This window comes from Protopterus annectens, chromosome 16.part0 (genome assembly GCF_019279795.1).
Source record: "Protopterus annectens isolate FY-2018-M chromosome 16.part0, PAN1.0, whole genome shotgun sequence".
Classification (NCBI taxonomy): domain Eukaryota; kingdom Metazoa; phylum Chordata; order Ceratodontiformes; family Protopteridae; genus Protopterus; species Protopterus annectens.
The window spans coordinates 871822127-871846683 of record NC_056750.1 but is presented as its reverse complement, the minus strand read 5'-3'; the positions used below and the strand labels follow the sequence as shown (position 1 = coordinate 871846683).

Sequence of the window (24557 nt, the reverse complement as noted above, 5' to 3'; positions counted from 1 at the left end):
TTCTAGGGGTAGTGAGAGTTGGAGTGACAGAGCATGTGCAGTGCTGCAGTGTTTGGTTCTAGTGGTAATAAGAGTTGATGTGACAGAGCATGTGCAGTGCTGTGGAGTTTGGTTCTTGTGGTAATGAGAGTTGTTGTGACAGAGCATGTGCAGTGCTGTGGAGTTTGGTTCTAGGAGTAATGAGAGTTGGTGTGACAGAGCATGTATTGTGCTGTGGAGATTGGTTCTAGGGATAATGACAGTTGGTGTGACAGAGCATGTGCATTGTTGTGGGGTTTGGTTCTAGGCGTAATGAGAGTTGGTGTGACAGAGCATGTGCAGTGCCGTGGGGTTTGGTTCTAGGGGTAGTGAGAGTTGGTGTGACACAGCATGTGCAGTGCTGTGGAGTTATAACTGTAATGAGAGTTGGCTGCAAATTCCTATCTATTGGGAAGCACCTTTTGTAAACCAAACCTAGATACAGACAAAGGTTTAACCGTATCTGTACCCAGAAAATGAAAGATAACAATTGGATGTGAAACCTGATGTTTATATAATGGCACTTAAGATCACTCAGATGTTCAGGAATCGACTGTCTTGAGGTGCTATGAACATAAAAAGCAGAACAATTACAGGTCACTAGATAAATGACTGATTCACGTCAACAAGTTATAGTATGTCTGATGTCAAATACATGTTGAATATAGGCTAATGTGACGTTTTTACTTTTCCAAGCTGAACAACCCCTTAAAGCATCTCCAAACATTCTCATTTGACTTAATTATGAGGATCCATCACCCCCATTTTGTTCATAGACAGGAAATGATCCTCTGGAACAGACTCCCCATCCACATAAAACAAAGTTCATCCCTGTCCCTATTCGAGTGCAACTTGGATTTATGGATGGGAAATAAAATTTACTCCAGGACTGCCCCTGTACAACCAATACACAGAGGCACCTCCTAAATGCTTTATCTCATGCATGGGTCCCCTCAAATTCTCCATGGTATAATTCCAGTTATTCTCTTTAGAGGTAATATATAACTATCGACCATGGGATGGGTAAGGCCAATCTCTAACCAAATGGGATAGGCTATATACTATCGACCGTGGGATGGGTAAGGCCAGTCTCTGACCAGATGGGGTAGGGTAATTCAAGCACAAAACAAGAAACTGGCTGGGCCCGCAGGGGGCAGCTAGCCTGGTACTTACTAACAATTTATTGTTTTATTTATTTTTAAACTTGTTCATCAGGTTAGTCCAGCTGGGTCAGAACCATTTTTCAGTGGAGATCTGGGGAGAAAAGCTCCACAAAAAAAAAAAAAAAAACATACACTGGATTATCTAACTAAAGTAACATAGTTCTGTAAACAACAGTTTCCCATCAGAGAACATTAATCTTAGTTTGACATGAGAGACGTTAGATTTACATATTAGTGTAGGACATCCAGTACAGTCACAGGGTACAAAGGATACAATTAGAATAGTTACATTCATCACTTTATGTTTAGCAGAGACATGGAAAATGTCCAAGGTTTATTGTTTGAGTCTACAGTAAAAATAGGCAGGTGGAGAGGCTATATGAAGGAGTATTATACAGAAATAAAGTTGTAGAGAAAGTAGGTTAGGTGACACTAGAGTACAGAAGGGGAGACAAGTTGGGAAGGAGGAGCCAGGTCAATCAGGGGGATAGTTACACTGACATAGTCTTGTGTTGCTTAGGTGATTTTTTACTGCATTTTTGAACTGGTAGGTTTCAAATGTGCAATGGAAGTTTATTCCAGTTGTTTGCTGGGAAATAGCTGTAAAGGTTCCTGCCAATGTTAATCTTTGGCTTGTATATAGAAAGGAGATGTTGTTCTGAGCTCCGAAGAGTTCTAGGAAGGGAGTAGGTGGAGATGATAGAGTGAATGCTGGGATAGAAAGAGGGCTGGTGTAGAATGGAGTGAATTATCTGAAGCTGAGAGAGAAGGTTGTTAGGAAGCTCTAACCAGTTTAGTTTCCTGAGTGCTAAGCAGTGATGAGAATAGTATGAGGGTTCAGCACCAAATTAAAGTGGATTCCAGTCTAGAGAGAAGTGTGGTTTGTAAGTTGGTGATGATTTGACAGCCATATAGTAGGACTGGTAGTAGGTAGGCATAGGATAGGGCTATCTTGGCTTTACTGGATAAAACATTTTTGTTTCTGTAGAGGAGTCCAAGTTTTTGGTGGGTATTTTTAATGTTACTTGACATTTGACATGTGTGTCAAATTTCAACTGGTCATCAGTAATGACCCCGAGTAATTTGGTATGAGTTTCAACTGTGATGGGTGTGTTATTGAGGGGAGTGATAGAGAAAAAAGGTTTAAGATGATTCATAGTTTTTGGAATAAAGACTTGAAGAGCAAGAGTTTGGTCTTGTTTGGGTTTAAGATTTGCTGGTACACGTTGAGACAGATTTTGATAGAATGAAAGGAGTTATGAGTTGTAGTATGAAGGTCGGGGAGGGCATCGGCTATGGTGACAACTGTGGAGTCATCAGCATATTGTACCAGTGATGACTGTGGTGTAGATATGGATACCTGGTTAAAGAGAAGTGGGGCCCAAAACTGAACCTTGGGGGACCTCATCTTTATGGGAAGTTCAGGGGAGATACAAAGAGTCATTTAACTGATTGGAGACAATTGCTGAGGTAGCTAGAGATCAAGGAGATAGCAGAGGTAGATAGGTTGAGTTCCAAGAGTTTAAGAAGACATGGTGTTGAAAGCTTATGAGAGGTCAAGAAATAATCAGGATACAAGTTTGTTCTGGTGTCTAGGCATGTGAGATGGAGCTGATGAAGGAAATGAAGGCTGTAGAGGTACTGTGTCTGTGGTGAAAGCCATGTTGGGTGTTGTAGGACTTGTTTGTTGTACGCATTTTTCCAAGATCTTTGAGAGGGGTGATAGGATTGCTATGGGTTGAAAGTTGGGCAGTTCAGTAGAGCTGCCTCCTTTAAGGATAGGCAAGGTGTACAGTGTTTTCCAAACTACAGGGACTTCGGCCTCACTAATGGATCGGTTGATGAGAATAGAGATGGGTAGGGCAATGCAGCTAGAAAGAGTGGTGGGAGACCATCTGTTGAGGGGGAGCAAGGTTTCAAGATTAAGAAGCAGGGATTTAATGTAGTTGGTGGATATGATTTTTAGGGAGAAGGATGACGAGGACTTTGAGGGTTTATGAGGGTTGTTGGGAGGTGTACTGTCAGTATTGGTATTAGGATGGTTGGTTAGTTTGCTAATGGTGTCTACAAAATAGGTGTTAAAGTTGGTTGCCGTCTGAAGAGGAGTACTTGAAGGACTAGGTTGGGGAGAGGATGGCTTGTCAGGATGGAGGATTTGGTTAACTGTATGCCAGAACTTCTTTGGGTTATTAAGGTGTGATGTAGGAGGGTTATTATAGTAGTTTCTCTTGTCATTGGTAATGGCTTTTTTAGTGAGGTTGCGTAGGTACCTGTTGTTGGAAGTGGGAGGGGAGTTTAGTTTTAGTCCAGAGCTTCCATGTTTTATCTCTCTGAGCCATCAGGATGCTGGTGGAGTTTGTTAACCAAGGGAATATGGCTGCTTTTATTCTTACATTACATATAGCGGCAAGGGAGTTGAGTATGTTTAGGAATTGTGTCTTTTGGCTTTTCCCGGTTAGGGGTCGCCACAGCGGAACTCCGGTCCGCTAATGATTGGCAGTAGATTTTTACGTGCTGGCTTGCCGGGCCTAATGCACAACCTTCAACGAAGGAATGCCCATTCACACATGTTGCCACACAGAAGACGCTCTAACTGAGAATCGAACGTATGTTTAGGAATATTTTGTTAAATTTCTGTACAGCTTCATTAAAGGGTAAGTGTCTGAGGAATGATCAGTTGGCAGCTGAGAGCTGGCTGTTTAGTATGCTAGAGTCAAAGTTTGTCAGTCTGCGACATGCTTTGATCTTACTGGGATTACGCATATGAGGAGTGCAACAGAGGACTTTAATTGGGCAGTAGTCGCTAAGCGTATTGGGCAAGGTTTCAGGGAAGTGACATTTACGGGGGTGAGATACCAGAATCCAGTCAAGGATAGGTGACTGATTAGAAGGTTTAGAAGTATAGGTAGGTTTGGATATTAGCTGGGTGAAACCAAGTAAGTGAATGGAGGAGGAGGGTTTGGATATTAACTGGGTGAAACCATGTAAGTGAATGGAGGAGGGGGATTCAGAGAAGCTAGTCAACCAGTTTACAAGCCTATTATTTTCTCAGATTAATTCACAGCAACAAGGTGTGGGAGGGAAACATGGAAAGTGTATCTTGTACTACAGTTTGGTGATCAGGTCGAATTCATACATGTGCACTCATACAGCAGTGTATGCTTTTAATAAGAAGCTCAAGGCGGCCACAATTTTTCACCTTTCACCTTCAAAGGGCACTAAAACTGCTTTTCATCCAGTCATGGGTTTAGTGTTTTGTACTTATTTCATGGTAAATTATGTAAAAATTATTTAAAAAAATGAATATTTTAGCTCTTGTGTCATTGTGCTATGAATGAAATTAAGTTTTACAATCTACACTTGCAGGGGAAAAAAAACAAGAGAAAGCCATGTCTCACCTGAGTAATCTGAGGAAGGCCACCAGAATCTGCCATCTGTAATCCAAAAGGAAAAAAAAACAGCATATCCATAACTCACACTTTTAAACATTTTCCAAAAAATGTTTTGCAGGAAAAAGAAATACTTAAAACCTGGCATGGAAAATCAAAAGAAATTCCAAATGCAAAACTTTGCTGTATAACTAACAGCTTTTGATACCTCACCTCTGTTTTTTAACCAGGATTATCCCACAAGATGAATGCTTAAAATGGAAGAAAATCTCAGAGAATCACACACAATCATGTGAGATTATATAAAGAACACAGCAAAAGCAGGTAAGTTCAACATATCAGTGTCCAAACAGAGAAAAGGTAAATACATGTTACTAGTTTTTTATAAACCAATACTGGGGACAGTCATGTTGTATAGTACAAAGTTTAATTTGCACATTGCAATTACAGTACCCACATTTTGGAGAGAGAATGCAGTCAATAAAATTATAAATAATATAGACCTAGGCTCATCAGGTGAGTTAAAAACAAAGTGTGAAGGTAAACTTAATGCACAACAGCAGCCAGACACCAAGGAAGGGATACTAAACAAGTTAACTTTTAGGAAAGATAAGAATCAGCCTTGAGATGAATTTGCACTGAGTAAGATCAAAAGTATAGCTAATTAGAAGAAACAGAAAGAAATAAAGGCATTCATCAAAATGTATTTTGTATGACAGCAATAGAGTAAACTAGAAGTAAGGGAAAGGGGTCTATATTATAAGATCGAAGTTTTACAACTTCGAATACCATACGGGCGACACCATATGAGTGAAGTTGTAAAACCTCGAAAGCAAAATAAAAAATGTAAAAATAAAGGAAAAACCTACCTGATCGCTCTGAGAAGGGGGGCAAGCCCCCCTGCACCCCCACACCTCCTGCTACTTAAATATACCAACTCTGAGATCGCACTACATTGAAGTACAGGGAAGAATTCCCTGTGGCAATCTCTGTTCACACTTGTGAGGTTTTAAATATTTGCTCATATGGTGTTGCCCATATGGTGTTCGAATATTTAAAACTTCGGTCTTCTAATATAGACCCAGGGAAAGACCATTAGGAAAATAAAAGTAATTGGAATGGATTAAAAGAGTGTTATAAGAAGTGGGCAACGGCATAAGAAAGAGAAGTGACCAAGACATAAGGTGTGTGAATGTAAAGGTAAGGAGGGAGAGTTTGTAAAACAAGGGATACAGGGTAATAAAAGAGCAGAGGAGGAGGAGTAGAAAAGGTTAAGTATACAAAGGTTAAGTATACAAAGGTTGAGTATACAAAGGTTAAGTATACAAAGGTTAAGTATACAAAGGTTAAGTTATTGTATACAAAAGAAGGAGAGGAGATAGCAAGTGTTACTAACAGGAGAAGTTATTGTCAGCTTTCTTCGTAAGCATGTAGAGTCACTTGTGAGAGGAAGCGAGGGGGGTGCTAAGGGGTGGAAGGAAAAAGAGAACTGGGGATGAAAACAATTTCACTGGCTGGAGTTGAGTAAACCTTGGTTAAAGTACCTGATTGCTTGCTGCATTCAATTTCACTTGGTATGTGATATCACCGTTTAGATGTAGACACATAAAATACACTGAATCATCTTTTTTATATGTTCTGCTAATTTGTGGAAGCAACTTGTATGAATAGATGCACCAGGTGAGTATCTTGGATATGGCTAGGCAGGCAACACTATACACAGCGTAGGCAGGCAATGCCGTGCATGGCTTAGATAGGCAAGCAGGCAACACAGTTTAGGCAGGTAATGTTACGTACAGCTTTGCTAGCCAATAATGTATGAGCTACTTTGACATTACCTATATGTTTTATGTTGATAAATGACACAAGAAGAGCTGGCAGAAAACCTTACAGAACTGTATACAGTAAAGATTATTTAGGTATTTCTGCGAGAATGACAGAGTCAGGAAACAAACACTACAATATTTTGTATGGTATATGGAGTTTGGCGTACATTCACATTTACTGGGTAGATTCAGGTTGACTCATGGAGTGTTGTCACGACTTCAAGAAATGGCTTTACCTTGGATCCTGCTTGCCTTTGTCTCCTCCCTTACCCTTGCCATTAATGTGACATTCCTTGCCTTTAATGTGACATTCCTTGCCATTAATGTGACATTCACAGATTAGCAGTACGGCAGACACAATGCACTCAATGAAACAGACTGTTCCCATAGTGCATAACTACATCCACAAGAGCAACAGTACTTTGTATGTTACCTACATAATTATTTCCATGAGAATAATGACTGGGACACAGCAAACCCCCATCCCTTACATAATTATTTCATTAAGACTAATAAATTCAAATGGCATACAAGGAATTAATAGGGCAGAATCCATTTCATTTTAGAAGCATCACTGATGCTGTCCTTTAATCTGTAATCCCAGCGGCTCATGGACTTTGGATGTGACAGAGTGGCAATGTTTGATGCTGTCCTTTAATCTGTAATCCCAGCAGCTCACGGACTTTGGATGTGACAGAGTGGCAATGTTTGATGCTGTCCTTTAATCTGAAATACCAGCAGCTCACGGACTTTGGATGTGACAGAGTGGCAATGTTTGATGCTGTCCTTTAATCTATAATCCCAGCAGCTCACGGACTTTGGATGTGACAGAGTGGCAATGTTTGATGCTGTCCTTTAATCTGTAATCCCAGCAGCTCATGGACTTTGGATGTGACAGAGTGGCAATGTTTGATGCTGTCCTTTAATCTGTAATCCCAGCAGCTCACGGACTTTGGATGTGACAGAGTGGCAATGTTTGATGCTGTCCTTTAATCTGTAATCCCAGCAGCTCACGGACTTTGGATGTGACAGACTGGCAATGTTTGATGCTGTCCTTTAATCTGTAATCCCAGCAGCTCACGGACTTTGGATGTGACAGAGTGGCAATGTTTGATGCTGTCCTTTAATCTGTAATCCCAGCAGCTCACATACTTTGGATGTGACAGAGTGGCAATGTTTGATGCTGTCCTTTAATCTGTAATCCCAGCAGCTCATGGACTTTGGATGTGACAGAGTGGCAATGTTTGATGCTGTCCTTTAATCTGTAATCCCAGCAGCTCACATACTTTGGATGTGACAGAGTGGCAATGTTTGATGCTGTCCTTTAATCTGTAATCCCAGCAGCTCACGGACTTTGGATGTGACAGACTGGCAATGTTTGATGCTGTCCTTTAATCTGTAATCCCAGCAGCTCACGGACTTTGGATGTGACAGACTGGCAATGTTTGATGCTGTCCTTTAATCTGTAATCCCAGCAGCTCATGGACTTTGGATGTGACAGAGTGGCAATGTTTGATGCTGTCCTTTAATCTGTAATCCCAGCAGCTCATGGACTTTGGATGTGACAGAGTGGCAATGTTTGATGCTGTCCTTTAATCTGTAATCCCAGCAGCTCACGGACTTTGGATGTGACAGAGTGGCAATGTTTGATGCTGTCCTTTAATCTGTAATCCCAGCAGCTCACGGACTTTGGATGTGACAGAGTGGCAGTGTTTGATGCTGTCCTTTAATCTGTAATCCCAGCAGCTCACATACTTTGGATGTGACAGAGTGGCAATGTTTGATGCTGTCCTTTAATCTGTAATCCCAGCAGCTCACATACTTTGGATGTGACAGAGTGGCAATGTTTGATGCTGTCCTTTAATCTGTAATCCCAGCAGCTCACGGACTTTGGATGTGACAGACTGGCAATGTTTGATGCTGTCCTTTAATCTGTAATCCCAGCAGCTCACATACTTTGGATGTGACAGAGTGGCAATGTTTGATGCTGTCCTTTAATCTATAATCCCAGCAGCTCATGGACTTTGGATGTGACAGAGTGGCAATGTTTGATGCTGTCCTTTAATCTGTAATCCCAGCAGCTCACGGACTTTGGATGTGACAGACTGGCAATGTTTGATGCTGTCCTTTAATCTGTAATCCCAGCAGCTCACATACTTTGGATGTGACAGAGTGGCAATGTTTGATGCTGTCCTTTAATCTGTAATCCCAGCAGCTCACGGACTTTGGATCTGACAGAGTGGCAGTGTTTGATGCTGTCCTTTAATCTGTAATCTCAGCAGCTCACGGACTTTGGATGTGACAGACTGGCAATGTTTGATGCTGTCCTTTCATCTGTAATCCTAGCAGCTCACAGACTTTGGATCTGACAGAGTGGCAGTGTTTAATGCTGTCCTTTAATCTGTAATCCCAGCAGCTCACATACTTTGGATGTGACAGACTGGCAGTGTTTGATGCTGTCCTTTAATCTGTAATCCCAGCAGCTCACATACTTTGGATGTGACAGAGTGGCAATGTTTGATGCTGTCCTTTAATCTGTAATCCCAGCAGCTCACGGACTTTGGATGTGACAGAGTGGCAATGTTTGATGCTGTCCTTTAATCTGTAATCCCAGCAGCTCACGGACTTTGGATGTGACAGAGTGGCAATGTTTGATGCTGTCCTTTAATCTGTAATCCCAGCAGCTCACATACTTTGGATGTGACAGACTGGCAATGTTTGATGCTGTCCTTTAATCTGTAATCCCAGCAGCTCACGGACTTTGGATGTGACAGAGTGGCAATGTTTGATGCTGTCCTTTAATCTATAATCCCAGCAGCTCATGGACTTTGGATGTGACAGAGTGGCAATGTTTGATGCTGTCCTTTAATCTGTAATCCCAGCAGCTCACATACTTTGGATGTGACAGAGTGGCAATGTTTGATGCTGTCCTTTAATCTGTAATCCCAGCAGCTCACGGACTTTGGATGTGACAGAGTGGCAATGTTTGATGCTGTCCTTTAATCTGTAATCCCAGCAGCTCACGGACTTTGGATGTGACAGAGTGGCAATGTTTGATGCTGTCCTTTAATCTGTAATCCCAGCAGCTCATGGACTTTGGATGGCAATGTTTGATGCTGTCCTTTAATCTGTAATCCCAGCAGCTCACATACTTTGGATGTGACAGACTGGCAATGTTTGATGCTGTCCTTTAATCTGTAATCCCAGCAGCTCATGGACTTTGGATGTGACAGAGTGGCAATGTTTGATGCTGTCCTTTAATCTGTAATCCCAGCAGCTCACATACTTTGGATGTGACAGAGTGGCAATGTTTGATGCTGTCCTTTAATCTGTAATCCCAGCAGCTCACGGACTTTGGATGTGACAGACTGGCAATGTTTGATGCTGTCCTTTAATCTGTAATCCCAGCAGCTCATGGACTTTGTATGTGTCAGACTGGCAATGTTTGATGCTGTCCTTTAATCTGTAATCCCAGCAGCTCATGGACTTTGGATGTGACAGACTGGCAATGTTTGATGCTGTCCTTTAATCTGTAATCCCAGCAGCTCATGGACTTTGGATGTGACAGAGTGGCAATGTTTGATGCTGTCCTTTAATCTGTAATCCCAGCAGCTCACGGACTTTGGATGTGACAGAGTGGCAATGTTTGATGCTGTCCTTTAATCTGTAATCCCAGCAGCTCACGGACTTTGGATGTGACAGACTGGCAATGTTTGATGCTGTCCTTTAATCTGTAATCCCAGCAGCTCACGGACTTTGGATGTGACAGAGTGGCAATGTTTGCAAGTGTTCAAGACTAAATATATGTAGACAGGTACAGTTGTGAATATCACCTAAATATAGCTAAATTCGAACACACACAATTCTGTGAAAAGCATCATCTCAGTGTGGGCAGAGTTTAGTATTAGCCTATTCAGACAGCTGCATGATTAAAAAAGTACAGTTGTGTACACTTACCATAAATGTAGATGTTCGAGTGTATTCACTGTTGCAGTCATTACATTTGGGTAATCTGCTGGCAGGTTGACGTCAGTTGGCCTGAATTTCAAAGTCTTGGGTCCTGTGTCGGTTGCTGTCTCCTCTTTCATGACGTCAGGTCGTCAGGAGTATAAAACATGTAGCCAACGCCATTTTCTTCAGTTTTTCTTGCCCCAGATGTCAGGTGCCCCCAAAAAGGTAGCAAAAATATATATATACATGCATCAATATAAACTTTACCTTCATCTACAAGCAAATACACCACATAGGTTGTAGAAGATAGAGAAGGAAAGATAAACTCCAGAATGACAGGGTGATGGCAGGAGGGTAACCTGGACTGCAACAGTGAATACACTCGAACATCTACATTTATGGTAAGTGTACACAACTGTAGTATGTTCTTCATGTTTCACTGTTGCAGTCATTACATTTGGGAAGAATCCCAAAGCTATGGATGGGAGGATGGAACTAAACCAGCATTAGGTGTGGCTATAATGCCCTGCAGAACCGCAGTGGTGAAGCCTGCCCTGGACTTAGAGTAGAGAGGCAAATGGTAATGCTTTGTAAAGGTGTGAATAGAACTCCAAGTAGCAGCCTCTAGAATGTCTTTGGTTGGTACTCCTCCGAGAAAGGCTGCTGAAGTAGCTGCAGCTCTGGTGGAATGAGACCTAATGCCCTTGGGCACAGGTTTACCATGGTGTAAGTAGCAGAAACGGATGCAGTGGCTTATCCACTTTGAAATTGTCTGCTTTGAAATAGCCTTTCCTTGTGATCCTGCAGCATATGACACTAGTAATTGCTCAGTTTTTCTTAGAACTTTAGTCCTGCTCAAGTAGAATCTTAGCTGTCTGTGTATGTCCAAGGAATGCAGAATTCTCTCCCCCTTGTTCTGCGGATTTGGGTAAAAGGTTGGCAGATGAATTGTTTGGTTAAGAGCCACACTGGAAACCACCTTAGGCATACATGTAGGATTTGTCCTCAGAATCACCCTGTCTTGGTAAAATATGATAAAAGGCTCTGCATCCATGAAGGCCTGTAGCTCTGAAACTCTTCTTGCTGAAGTAATTGCTAGTAGCAGAGCTGTTTTCCATGACAAGAACTTTATATCAGCGGTAGCAGCTGGTTCAAATGGAGGCAGGGTGAGCTTTTCCAATACATAATTGAGGTCCCATGCAGGCAATGGTGATCTTCTAGGAGGCCTTACATTTTTGGCTCCTCTAAGATACTGCTTTAGTAAAGGATGGGAAAAGATTGGTGGCTCTGTATTGTAATGAGCTGAAATGGCAGAGGCATGGATTTTTATTGGTGAAAAAGAGAGGCCTTTGTCAAGCATCTCAGTTAAGTATTGTAATATCTGAGGAATATTTGGTTCTGCTGTTATCAGTTCCTTGTGCTTGATTCCAAGCACAGAATCTCTTCCATTTATCAGCATAAGATTTTCTAGTACTAGGCCTTCTGGCTTCCAAAATGACATTCATCACAACTTTACTGAGAGGTGTTGTTTGTATAACTACATGATCAGCCATGCTGCCAGGTTCAGTGTCTGGAGCTGATTGTGCAGGATCTGATTGTTTTGCTGGGACAGTAGTTGAGGTCTTTGAGGTAAGGACCAAGCTGGGTATTGAGACAAGTTCTTTAGGATTGGGTACCAGTATTGGCGGGGCCAGTGTGGGGCAATTAGTATCATCTTTGGTTTCTCTTGTCTGACTTTTAGGAGGACCTTGGGAAGAAGAGGCAGAGGAGGAAAGGCGTAAACTGAAGTATAGGGCGTCCACTTTCCATGCTTGTCTGTGATAAGTCCTTGTGCAGAATATTTTCAATTGATAATTTTGAGGAGAGGCAAATAGAGCTATGTCTGGGCTCCCCCATTTCTCTGTTATCATGCTGAAGACTTGTGGATTTAGTTTCCACTCGTGAGGATCCATAAGGTTTCTGCTTAAATCATCTGCCAGAGTACTTTGCTTTCCTGGCAGGAATTCAGCTTGAAGATGTATTCAGTAGGTCAAAGCTGTGTCCCACAGTGCCATGGCTAATCTGCAAAGGGGGTATGAGTGTGTGCCCCCTTGCTTGTTTATATACCACATGACCATGGTGCTGTTCGTCTTTATCAGTAGTTGTCCTAGATGAAGTAAGTCCTTGAAAGCTGTTAGGGCATTTTGAACAGCTAGCATCTCTTTCTGGTTGATATGTAGATGCATTTGTTTTGGGGTCCATATGCCCTGAATGCATCTTCCTGCCATGTGGGCCCCCCAAGCATAATCTGATGCGTCTGTTGTTAAGGTTTGGCTGGCAGGGGGTAGAGAGAAGGCCCGTCCCATGTTTTGGTGACATGCCTTTGCCCACCATAGAAACTCCTGTTGTAGGCAGGGAATGATTGTTTCCAGACTGTGAGAATGTTGACTCCATAAACATTTTAGGTACCATTAAAGTTTCCTCATATGCAGTCTTGCATATGGAATCAGTAGGATGCAGGATGCCATGAAGCCCAGAGCCTGCAGACTTTGTCTTGCAGATAACTGGGTTTTTGTTGCCATCAGTTTGAAGTAAGTAGTCAGTTGCCTTTGTTTGTCTGGCATGAGATAAGCCATCTGGGCAGTTGTATTTAAGCTTGCACCCAGGAATATTATCTCTTGAGAGGGTAATAGTTTTGATTTCTTTTTGTTGACCCTGTACCCTAGGCATGTTAGAAGTCTTTTCACAAATGCCAGATGCTGCAGAAGAATGTCCTTGTTCTCTGCTTGAATTAGACAGTCGTCCAAGTAAAGATATATCTGTTTTCCTCTTTGTCTGCAGAATGCAATTACTGGTGCCAGGCACTTTGTGAAGACCCTGTGCGCAGTAGATAAGCCAAAGGGCAGTGCAGAGAATTGGTAATGCATTACGCCAGCCTTGAATCTGAGGTATCTTCTGCACGATTGTCTTATTGGGACATACATGGTCTAATGTCACCAGCCAAGCATTCTTGCCCAGCATGGGCAGAAGCTGCTGCAAAGTCAGCATTTTGAATTTTGGAATGTCCAGGTATGTGTTCAAAATCGATAAATCCAGTACTGGCCGCCAGGCCTTGTCCTTTCTGGGTACCAAGAATAGCCTTGAGTAAAAACCTTGTCCTTTTTCCTGTTCTGGTACTGTCTGAATGGCCCCCATATCCATGAGGGACGTAACCTGTTTCTGTGCCTCTGCCCATTGATACATATATACAAATCTTTTTAATAAAAAAAATCTTTCTAATAAAAAATGTATTATTCTTAATACATTTTTTATTAGAAGGATTTTTTTTTATTAAAAAGATTTGTATAATTGAATGAATGTTTTATAAGATAAATAGTTTTGTTTGGGGAGTTGAAGTTTTTAAGGTTAAAAACACACTGTCACTTTAATTTTGAATTGGTTCTTTTCAATTGATGGTACTAGGTACATATAAAAATGGTGTTAGTACCTACTATCAATTGTTCTGATGAAGTCTATCGACGAAAGCGCTTGACCTATCCTGTGGATTATTTTACCATTTTGGATTGTTGGATTGCTGACTCGTTTTGTGTACAGTGGATCATTTTATGTGGCCTGAATAAAGGTGTTTGTTATATGGTGGTCGAGGTTTTGGCTCAAGGAGTGGTTCATTGGATGTTATTAGTGGTTGTTGCCACTCTTTTACACACCTTTTTGGTTTACTAGTTACAGTTTGGTGTGTTGAGCTACCTAGACCTACTATGGAGGAAAATGGACTTTCCCCTGTGTTCGAAGATGAACTTGACAATTTTCCTTTTCCCTGCGGACAGCAGATGAACGATGGAGGGGATCGTATTTTGGATCTTATTCTGAACCTTACGAATAAGGTTTCAGAGCTGCAGGAAGCTGTTATTAAACTACAAAACCCATCATTTCAGGTTAAAAGCGTTTCTGACGTCAGTGTCAACCCGGAAGGAAGGGAATTACCGCCTAGGACTGTTAGTAGGATACACCAGGGGGCTCGGAACAAAGAGAGCATCGTGGAGCCTTCTAGCAATGACGCGGAGGTCAGAATAAGTTGTCAAGGGACTAAAACACACCATCGCCTAAAAGAGTGGATTCAAAACGACCATTTCTTTTTTTGGGAAGGCAACAGGGTTGAAAAAACTAACTGTATTGACTCCAGGTTAGTTGACCTTGAGATGAAACTTTTAAAAGTACGCGGACTTCAGTGTGACAATGCGTATCTTAACGAATGTTTAGATAAAAAGAGAGTTCCTAAGGGACTCAGAGTTTTTAGGTTCCCTAATGGCATTAAAAAGGGACAACCCGAATGTTTGGAGCTTTTACAAATGTTTGACAGACACGGGTTGGAACTAATTGAGTTTATTATAAAAATTAACAACAAGCGAATTTTTGAGTATTTAAAAGATGTTGATGAATTGAACAGTTTGATTTTAATGGACAATGATTTTGATAGATATAACCATAAGTATAATGTTTTATTTATCAAAGTAGAAAATGAAGTGAATGTTAACATAGAGAGGAAAAAGAAGAAGTTGCCAAGGGAAGAATATTAGTATAAAAACCACCTTGCATACCCACTCCCTAAAGCATATTTGGAAGGAGAAGAATTACCTGATAGACAGCTTGATAATGAAGGGAGCCATTATAGGGCTATGCAAGGTGGTAGATTAAACAATATTAATAACACATATGATTCTGACTACCCACCCCTTAGAAGATCAGCAAGGTTCCAGGAAAAATACAAACATAGGGAAGACAATAGTAGTTTTTTAGGGGCAACAGGCGGGGGTGGGAGACGGAACAGCTACAGAAATCAAAACGTGTGGAGAAAGAACAGTTACCATCAGGTTTAGATGATGTTAATTGTTCTGACCCAGGAACAGATGAAACAATTGTTGTTGAAAACAATGGTTTAGTTTACACTAGTTTACACCTATAGGGGATTTAACATTTTTAACTAAGCTGAGGTTGAAATTAATAGAGACCTGTTTCATTTGCTTATGAAGGGGGTTAAATTTGTTCCAGCTTTTAAGGAAAATATTTGTGACACATTAATTGAATTAAAATTGTTTGTGAGGAAGTTAAATTTAAAATTTTTATTTAAAGATTCACAACACACTAAGGAAAGAACAAATGTTTGTGTTAAGAAAAAGAGTTGTTTCAACCCTCCACTACACCCTCTATTAAATTCTTTCGAAAATGTATGCTCTCAAGAGATTTATCATAAGATTAGTGAGCATAACTCAAAACCTTTCAATTTAAGTAAGACAGAGAAGTGTCTTTTGGACAGGTTCAGAGGTAACACCGATATCAGGTTCATGAAACCTGATAAGGGAGGGGGCATGGTAATAGCAAACACAGAGGATTATAACAATAGAATCTTTAGCATGTTGCAAGATGAAACAAAATATGAATGTGTTTCTAGGAACGAAATTAACATTTATTACAGAAAGATTAGATTGCTGCTGGAGGATTCACTATACCAAGGTGCAATTAATAAGGAGATATTCAATTTTTTGAATGTTGAACATCCTACTATCCCCATAGCCTTTGGTATTCCTAAAACACATAAGGATGTTTATGACCCCCCTTACAGGCTCATAATTTCTGGCCCGAACAGAATAGGTATTACCTACCCATTAGGAGTATTTATTGACCGTATGGTCAGAGAGGCATTGGTACCTATTGACCATATTTTAATTGACTCATGGGATTTTCTCAGGAGGATTAAGGGACAGTACTACGACAAAAATGTTTGTTTTTCCACCATAGATGTGGTTGACCTTTTTACCTCAATACCACATGACAAGGGGCTTGAGTTCTTTTATGATATTTTGGTGGAAAAAACTAGTTTGAGTCACAGTATGATCAACTTCATTCTGGAATTGATGGAAGTGATTCTTAAAAACAACTTTTTTTGTTTTGGTGGTGAGTTTTTCCGACAAACAAGGGGTGTAGCCATGGGAAACAGTTGTGCCCCACTGTTTGCCAACCTTGTTATGTTTAAATGGGAAACGGAGTACATTTTTGGGTCACCTTACAATGGAAATTGGTCAATTTACCTCAGATTTTTGGATGGTGTTTTTATTTTGTGGAAGGGTGGTGACTTACACGATACCTTCTTGGATTATTTGAATGGAATTTGTGATTATTTTAAATTCACTGGTGACAGTGGAAATTCTTCCATCAATTATTTAGATATGAAACTAATGAAAGAAGAGAGTACTAACAGTTTCACTTCATGTGTATATCGAAAACCAACATTTTCCAATGACTATTTGGAATTTTCAAGTAGCCACCCCATATTTGTGAAGAGGAACATAGTAAAAGGGCAAATGGTGTGAGTTGCCCGTATGTGTTCAAATTTTGATCTATTCAAACTAGAGGTGGAAAAACTGGTCAACATGTTTGGGGCTCGAGGTTACCCATTGAGTTTTATTAACAACATAAAGGACCAGGTGTGTTTCGAATGGGGTACTAGATTTAAACCACTATTAGGTGAAGATGAGGAGAAGGTTAGTCAAGATATACGTGTAGATATAGATTTTACACAAACCATGGTATTTACCTATGGTGAGACATCACAATGTGTTAAAAATATAATTAAAAACAACTGGACGATGTTTAAAGGGAATACGGAGTTGCTTAAAATATTGGTGATAGCCCTCAATTTACATATCGGGTGAATAGGAACCTAAAGAACCTTTTAGAAAATCCAACATCTGATAAAAGAAGTCTTAGAAGAGGTACTCACAAATGTGGGGCCTGTGATTATTGTAAATTTATCATTGACACTCCCTCTGTTTCACTTGGACCTAACCAAATAATAGTCAACTTTGTGGCAGGTACATGTACCTCTCAGGGCTTAATATATTTAGCCGTTTGTCAGACCTGTGGTCACTTTTATGTTGGAAAAACAGAAAGGCGTTTGAGTAGGAGAATATACAAGCACATGTATAGTATTTTGAAAAAGGATGACAACAACGCCCTATATAAACACACTAAAGTTAGCCATGCTGACCATTTTTTTAGATTTGGTATTTTGGAAATTGTAGGTAAGAACTTTAGGGGGGGGGTGACTGGGGAAATCAATTACTTCGGGCTGAGGTTAGATGGCAGTTGAGGTTAAATGCAACAGTTCCCCCAGGTTTAAACGAACACATCAGCTTAAAACCTGAATTGAGATATCGAGCAACACAGTTTTGGTACTGGTTTTAACTTTTCATTCAACCTTGACAACCTCAGTTTTTTAAAAAAAACTTCATTTTTTAAAAAACTTCATTTTTCAGAATAATAAATTTTTTATTAGAAAGATTTTTTTTATTAAAAAGCTTTGTATAATTGAATGAATGTTTTATAAGATAAACAGTTTTGTTTGGGGAGTTTAAGTTTTTAAGGTTAAAAACACACTGTCACTTTAATTTTGAATTGGTTCTTTTCAATTGATGTTACTAGGTACATATAAAAATGGTGTTAGTACCTACTATTAATTGTTCTGATGAAGTCTATCGACGAAAGCGCTTGACCTAGCCTGTGGATTATTTTACCATTTTGGATTGTTGGATTGCTGACTCGTTTTGTGTACAGTGGATCATTTTATGTGGCCTGAATAAAGGTGTTTGTTATATGGTGGTCGTAGGTTTTTGATATACAAATGTTAAGGTCTGAATACACCCTCAGAAGCCGGTGTCTGCTCAGCGGCTCCAGAACCATCCGAGGGAGATATATCCGTTGGTCCAATACCTTGAGTATCTTGCGGCATGCCGGACTCCACATGCGCATCGGTAGAGGCCTGCGACTCGAAAGTAGTGGGTATCAGGGGCTGCGAAAGTGCCTCACTGGGACTGGCTTAGGAGAAGCTTCGTCGTCGGTTTTGGATTTCGACTGCCTTTCTTTGTCCTTTTCTTTGCGTTTTTTATGTACTCCGGTAGTCAGATTGCTATCCGACAACATTTCTGGATAGTTAAATCCGTTTCCAAAATACTTTGAGACAAAAATATACTGACGCTTAATAGTGCGTTGGTTAAATCTAGCACAAAACCGACAGCCAGGCACGTTGTGATCAGGGCCAAGGCAAGGAATACAGTATAAATGGAAATATTTATGAGGTATTTGCTTTCCACAAGTATTACAATTATTAACTTTTTTCTGACATCGGTATGGAGCAAGAAAAAAGTTTCCTCAACGGGGTACTTAGCTTTAGTGAAGACTTCGGTTCTGAAACTGAAACTCGAATATTTCAGTAGTTGGCCGACCGGCACTTGTGAAATGCTTCTGCTTCGGGCACCATGCGGCAAGAAAGACTAAAGAAAATTGCGTCAGCTGCATGTTTTATACCCCTGACGACAGTACAGTTTTGTACCTACCATAAATGTAGATGTTCGAAGATCCACATTGCTGCAGTCCTTACACTTGGGTAGTCTGCTGTCCTCGGTCGGCCCGAATATCAAAGTATAAGGCTGACGTCGGTCAAGGCGCATTAGACTGACATCAGGACGTCAGGGTACAAATGCGCATGACCGACGTCATATCCTCAGTCTTTTCTTGCCCCAGATGTCAGAAGACCCTACAAAGAAAGGTCAAAACCAAAAGACAGCAAACAACCAACCACCCTAGCACTAAAAATATGTACAATATATACAATATACACAATATTTACAACCCAACCCACACAACCGCCTCTAACTACAGAGGGGAATTGGACTGCAGCAATGTGGATCTTCGAACATCTACATTTATGGTAGGTACAAAACTGTACTATGTTCTTCATCTCACATTGCTGCAGTCCTTACACTTGGGTAGAATCCCAAAGCAGAGGTAAGGGAGGATGGCAAAACTATAAAGAAGCAGGAGCTGCCAAAATGCCCTGTAAAACAGCAGTGGCAAAACCAGCCCTAGATTTAGAGTAAAGTGGAAGGTGATAATGCTTTGAGAAAGTATGCACTGAACTTCAAGTAGCTGCCTCCAAAATATCTTTAGTTGCCACCCCCCTTAAAAAGGCTGTCGAAGTGGCAGTAGCCCTAGTGGAATGAGGCCTAATCCCAGCTGGAATCTCCTTGCCATGATGGGAATAACAGAAAGCAATGCAAAACCCAATCCACTTAGAAATAGTTTGTTTTGACACAGGCTTGCCCTGAGAACTCAAAGCAAAAGAAACAAATAACTGCTGAGACTGCCTGAACTCTTTAGTTCTGCTCAAATAATATCGCAACTGCCTGTGTACATCTAAAGTGTGCAAAATCTTTTCCCCTTTATTTTGGGGATTTGCATAAAAAGTAGGCAAATGAATAGTTTGGTTTAAAGCCACACTAGAAACCACTTTAGGCATAAAGGAAGGATTAGTACGCAAAGATACCCTATCCTTATGGAAAATTAAGAAAGGCTCAACCGCCATAAGGGCCTGCAATTCAGAAACCCTTCTTGCAGAGGTAATGGCCAACAAAAAAGCAGTCTTCCATGACAAATATTTCAACTCAGTAGTAGCTGCAGGCTCAAAAGGTTGTAAAGTGAGTTTCTCCAACACAAAATTGAGATCCCAAGCAGGAGTAGGAGCTTTACGTGGGGGTCTTATATTCTTTGCCCCTCTAAGAAATTGCTTGAACAAAGGATGAGAAAACAATGGTGGGTCACAGTCATAGTGAGCCGAAATTGCTGCAGCATGAACCTTAATAGAAGAGAAGGACAACCCTTTGTCCAGTAACTCAGTAAGATATTGAAGAGCCACACTTAAATTAGGCTCAGAAACATCAAAATCCTTTGCTGCACTCCAAAACAAAAATCTCTTCCATTTATCTGCGTACACTTTCCTTGTACTAGGCCTTCTAGCTTCCAAAATAACATTCAAAACTTGCTGTGGAAGCTGAGACCTTTTATGGTTCAAAACAGAATATGCCAGGCTGTTAGGTGAAGAGAGTGAAGTTTGACATTGAGTAAATGACTGTCCTCCTGAGACAACAGGTGTGGAATCAAGGCAAAGGCCATGGAGGCTCCTGCACCAGACTTCTCAGTAATGGGTACCAGTGCTGTCGAGGCCAATCTGGAGCTATTAAAATCATCCTTGGCTTGTCCTGTCTGACCTTTAGGAGTACCTTTGGGAGGAGAGGCAGAGGTGGAAAGGCATACACATGAAGATTGCTCCAATTGAAAGAAAGAGCATCCACTTTCCAAGCTGTGGGATGAAACCTTTTCGCAAAACTTTGGCAGCTGGTGGTTTAGTGGAGAAGCGAACAGATCTATGTCTGGAGTTCCCCATGACACTGTCAATTTCTGAAATACATGAGGATCCAATTTCCACTCGTGGGGATCCATAATTCGCCTGCTCAACACATCTGCTAAGGAGTTCTGTGCTCCCGGCAGAAACCTTGCCTGAAGATTTAGCTGTAAACTGAGAGCAGTCTCCCACAAAATCATTGCTTGCCTGCATAGAGGATAAGAATGTGTTCCCCCTTGCTTGTTGATGTACCACATGACAGTTGTGTTGTCTGTTAGAATCAACACCTGCCCTGGAAGAAGTAACTCCTTGAAAGCTATTAATGCAAACTGGACTGCTAACATCTCCTTCAGGTTGATATGTAGATGTTGTAGTCTGGCAGGCCACTTGTCTTGTATCCACTTTCCATTTAGATGAGCTCCCCAAGCTTTGTCTGAGGCATCTGTCGTTAGAATCTGACTCGCCTCTGGCCGGGTCACAGAGAGTCCCTTGTTTAGGTGACATTCCTGAGCCCACCACAAAAATTCCTTTTGAATGCAAGGTATTATTTGAATGACAGTGTCCAGATCCTGGCAGTGCTGTGTCCATACATTTTGAGATACCACTGTAGCTTCCTCATATGCAGTTTGGCATTGGGAAGCACCAGAATACAAGATGCCATGAACCCCAAGGCTTGAAGGACTGTCCTTGCAGTCAGCCTGGACTGATGAGACAATTGATGAAAGTAAAGGGAAAGATTCTTTTGTTTGTCCGGGGTCAAAAGGCCATCTGGGATGCTGTATTCAGTCTTACACCCAGAAAGCACATGTCCTGAGAGGGTACTAGACTGGACTTTATTTCGCTCACAGAATACCCCAGGCATCTTAGCACTGCTATCACATATTCCAAATGATGAAGAAGCTCGTCCCTTCCTTGAGCCAGAATCAGGCAATCGTCCAAATAGGGATAGATCTGTATTCCTTTTAGCCTGAAGAAAGCTATCACTGGAGCCAGAACTTTCGTGAACACTCTGGGCGCAGTAGATAAGCCAAAGGGCAATGCAGAGAACTGATAATGAGAAGTCCCAGCTCGGAAACGCAGATACTTCCTGCAACTCAGTCTGATAGGAACATGAAGGTAAGCCTCCATGAGATCCAAAGTTACCATCCAATGATCTTTGCCCAGCAGGGGTAAAAGCTGTTGTAACGTCAACATTTTGAACTTGGGAATGTCCAGATAAGTGTTGAGGATAGATAAATCCAAAATTGGTCTCCACGTGTTCCCCTTCTTTGGTACTAGGAACAGGCGAGAATAAAATCCTAGGCCCACTTCTGGCATAGGGACTGGCTGAATGGCCCCTATTTGAAGTAACAGAGAAATTTGTTTGTGAGCCTCTATTCTTTGCTGAGGAGGAACGTCTGGCATGCCTTTGAAAGGAGGCAAGGTATGGAAATAAAACCTGTAACCTTGATGTATGATATCCAATACCCATCTGTCTTGGGTAATTAAACTCCAATTTTCCTTGAAAAGTGCCAACCTTCCTCCCAAAGGTGCTGCCAGACGAGAAGGCTCTGGCAGCTGAAATGGTAGGTCATTGGGTCTGTTTACGAAAGGACTGACCCCTGCCCTCACCCGAAGACTGTGCAGGTGAACTCCCTGTTCTAGGCCTGAAAGAGCCCTGAGCTCTGCCCCTACCACGTCTAGATCTACCCCTAGACTGTGAATGATAAGAAGGATACGTCCACCCCTTGGCAGGCCAATTTCTACTAAACTTCGGAGGCTGAACCTGCAAAAAATCTTTAACAGTCTGCATAGACTTAGCCTTGTCTTCCATTTTCTTTAAGACTGCCTCAACAGGTGAACCAAACAACACATCAGATTGTAAAGGAGCATCTAAAATCCTTGTCTTAACATGGTCAGATAAATTCTGATCCCTCAGCCAGGCGTGCCTGCGAAGAACTGACCCAGTGGCAGCCACCCTAGAGGAGGCCTGTACAGCATCAAAACCACATTGCAAAGAATGCTTACCCACCTGTGCAGAAACATGTACTAAATCTTGTAACTCTTTACACACAATACCTTCCACCAGAGCATCTACCTTAGACTTCAATTGAGAAAGTAGATAGTTTTGGTATTTCAACATGTGAAACTGGCAATTCAAAGTCCTCATAGCAAGGGTGGAAGAAGTATAAACTTTCTTTCCCCATCTATCCAAAGCCCTGGCCTCTTTATCTGGAGGAACCGGATTTTTAACAACAGAAGCCTTAACACCCTTAGGCCCCTGACTAACAGTTTCTGGGTCCGCCCTAGGACTCTTAAAAAGATACTTATGAGCTTCAGGCACCCTGTAATACCTATCCGGTTTAACAGGAGCAGGAGGCAAAGAATCGGGATTAAGAGAAGCCTCTGCAAACACATCTTCCACAACATCCAGAACAGGAGGTATAGCCAAAGGCCTATGCTGGGGTAACAAAAATTCCCTAAGCCTTTTCCTGGAATCAGAGAAGTCCTGACCTTCCCACTTAAAATGCTCCCTCATGGAAGGAAGAGTCTCTGAAAAAGAAAAATCCTCAGGAGGAGAAGCAGAAGGAGTAGAATCATCTACATCAGAATCAGAATAAGGAGAATACTCCTGCAAGTCTTCAGCCGAAGACTCTGAAACATCCGAAGCCTGCTCAAAACTCCCCAACTCAGGTTCCACCCTAGGTCTCTTATCAGGAGGGGGCAAAGAACCTCTAATCAAAGTAATCAAATCTTCTGCCATTTTAAGCATATGCTTCTTGGGCACAGATCCTGAAGAACTAGGAGTGACACCAACTGAAGCTAAACCTGGCCTGCCTCTGGGAGAAGCCTTGGAAACAGAAGGAGAAGGCCTAACCACCCTAGGAAGGGAGGGAGTACAGTAACCTGAGAGGCCCCTTCAGCCTGACCTGCCTCCTGAGAGGCCACATCCTGCAATAACAAAGTCTCCCCCTGGGACTCCAGAGAAACCTCCGTGGAACCCCGGCTCCACCGACACCTCTAAAGAACCGGTACGGACGGCTCTTCTTGCCTGGGCTTAGCTGCTTTGTCCTTGCGCTTCTTCGAAGAAGCGGACGTCGGAGCATCCGACGGCATATTATAATTGCACCGCTTCCCGAAGACTAACCTGGCACAATCTAACCTTCTCTTAATAGTGCGCTTATTGAATCTAGCACAAAAGCGACACCCCACAACGTCGTGCTCAGGCCCTAAACAAGGAATACACAGAGTATGATCATCTTTATGCGGTATCTGTTTCCCACAAGAAATACAGTTATTCACTTTTTCTGACATCCGGTAAACCACTGAGGCAAGAAAAAACTAAAATATTCCCCAACGGGGTACTTAGCCAACTTTGACTCGGTCTGAAACTCCGAATTCGAAAAATTTCAGAACGCCGAACGGCACTTGCAACGCTGCTTCTGCATCGGACCATGCGGCAAAAAAGACTGAGGATATGACGTCGGTCATGCGCATTTGTACCCTGACGTCCTGATGTCAGTCTAATGCGCCTTGACCGACGTCAGCCTTATACTTTGATATTCGGGCCGACCGAGGACAGCGGACTACCCAAGTGTAAGGACTGCAGCAATGTGAGATGAAGAACATCTGACGTCATGGAAGAGGGGACAGCAACCGACGCAGGACCCAAGACTTTGGAATTCAGGCCGACTGAGGGCAACCTGCCAGCAGATTACCCAAATGTAATGAGTGCAATAGTGAAACACGAAGAACATCTGTTAAATGACTGCGTTAATAATAATGGAACTGTATATCATAACCGCAAGCAGGGTGAAGCAGGTGGGTATCTTTTTATTTAAAAATGTTAGCATGGTTAAATTCTGCTGCGGTGAAGCCAAAGGCCTTGGAGATACTGTTTTCACCTCAGTGCCTCATTCAGGGGTTTCCTGAGTAGATTGTGCCACCACTCTAATACTGGTGAATTGAAAGAATCCCTTACTGATAGGAGAAAGGTGACATTACTGCCAGCAGATAA

At 41.7% G+C, this 24557-nt stretch overlaps 1 protein-coding gene across 1 annotated transcript in view; it reads right to left on the bottom strand.

Annotated features, from left to right (window-relative positions):
- The window catches only part of NDRG2 (NDRG family member 2), a 2287731-nt gene that overhangs the window by 31197 nt on the left and 2231977 nt on the right, over window positions 1-24557 (bottom strand). The window contains exon 13 of the mRNA XM_044058563.1: window positions 4580-4615. Coding sequence (XP_043914498.1) covers window positions 4580-4615 — 36 coding nt within the window. The remainder of the gene's footprint in view (window positions 1-4579; window positions 4616-24557) is intronic.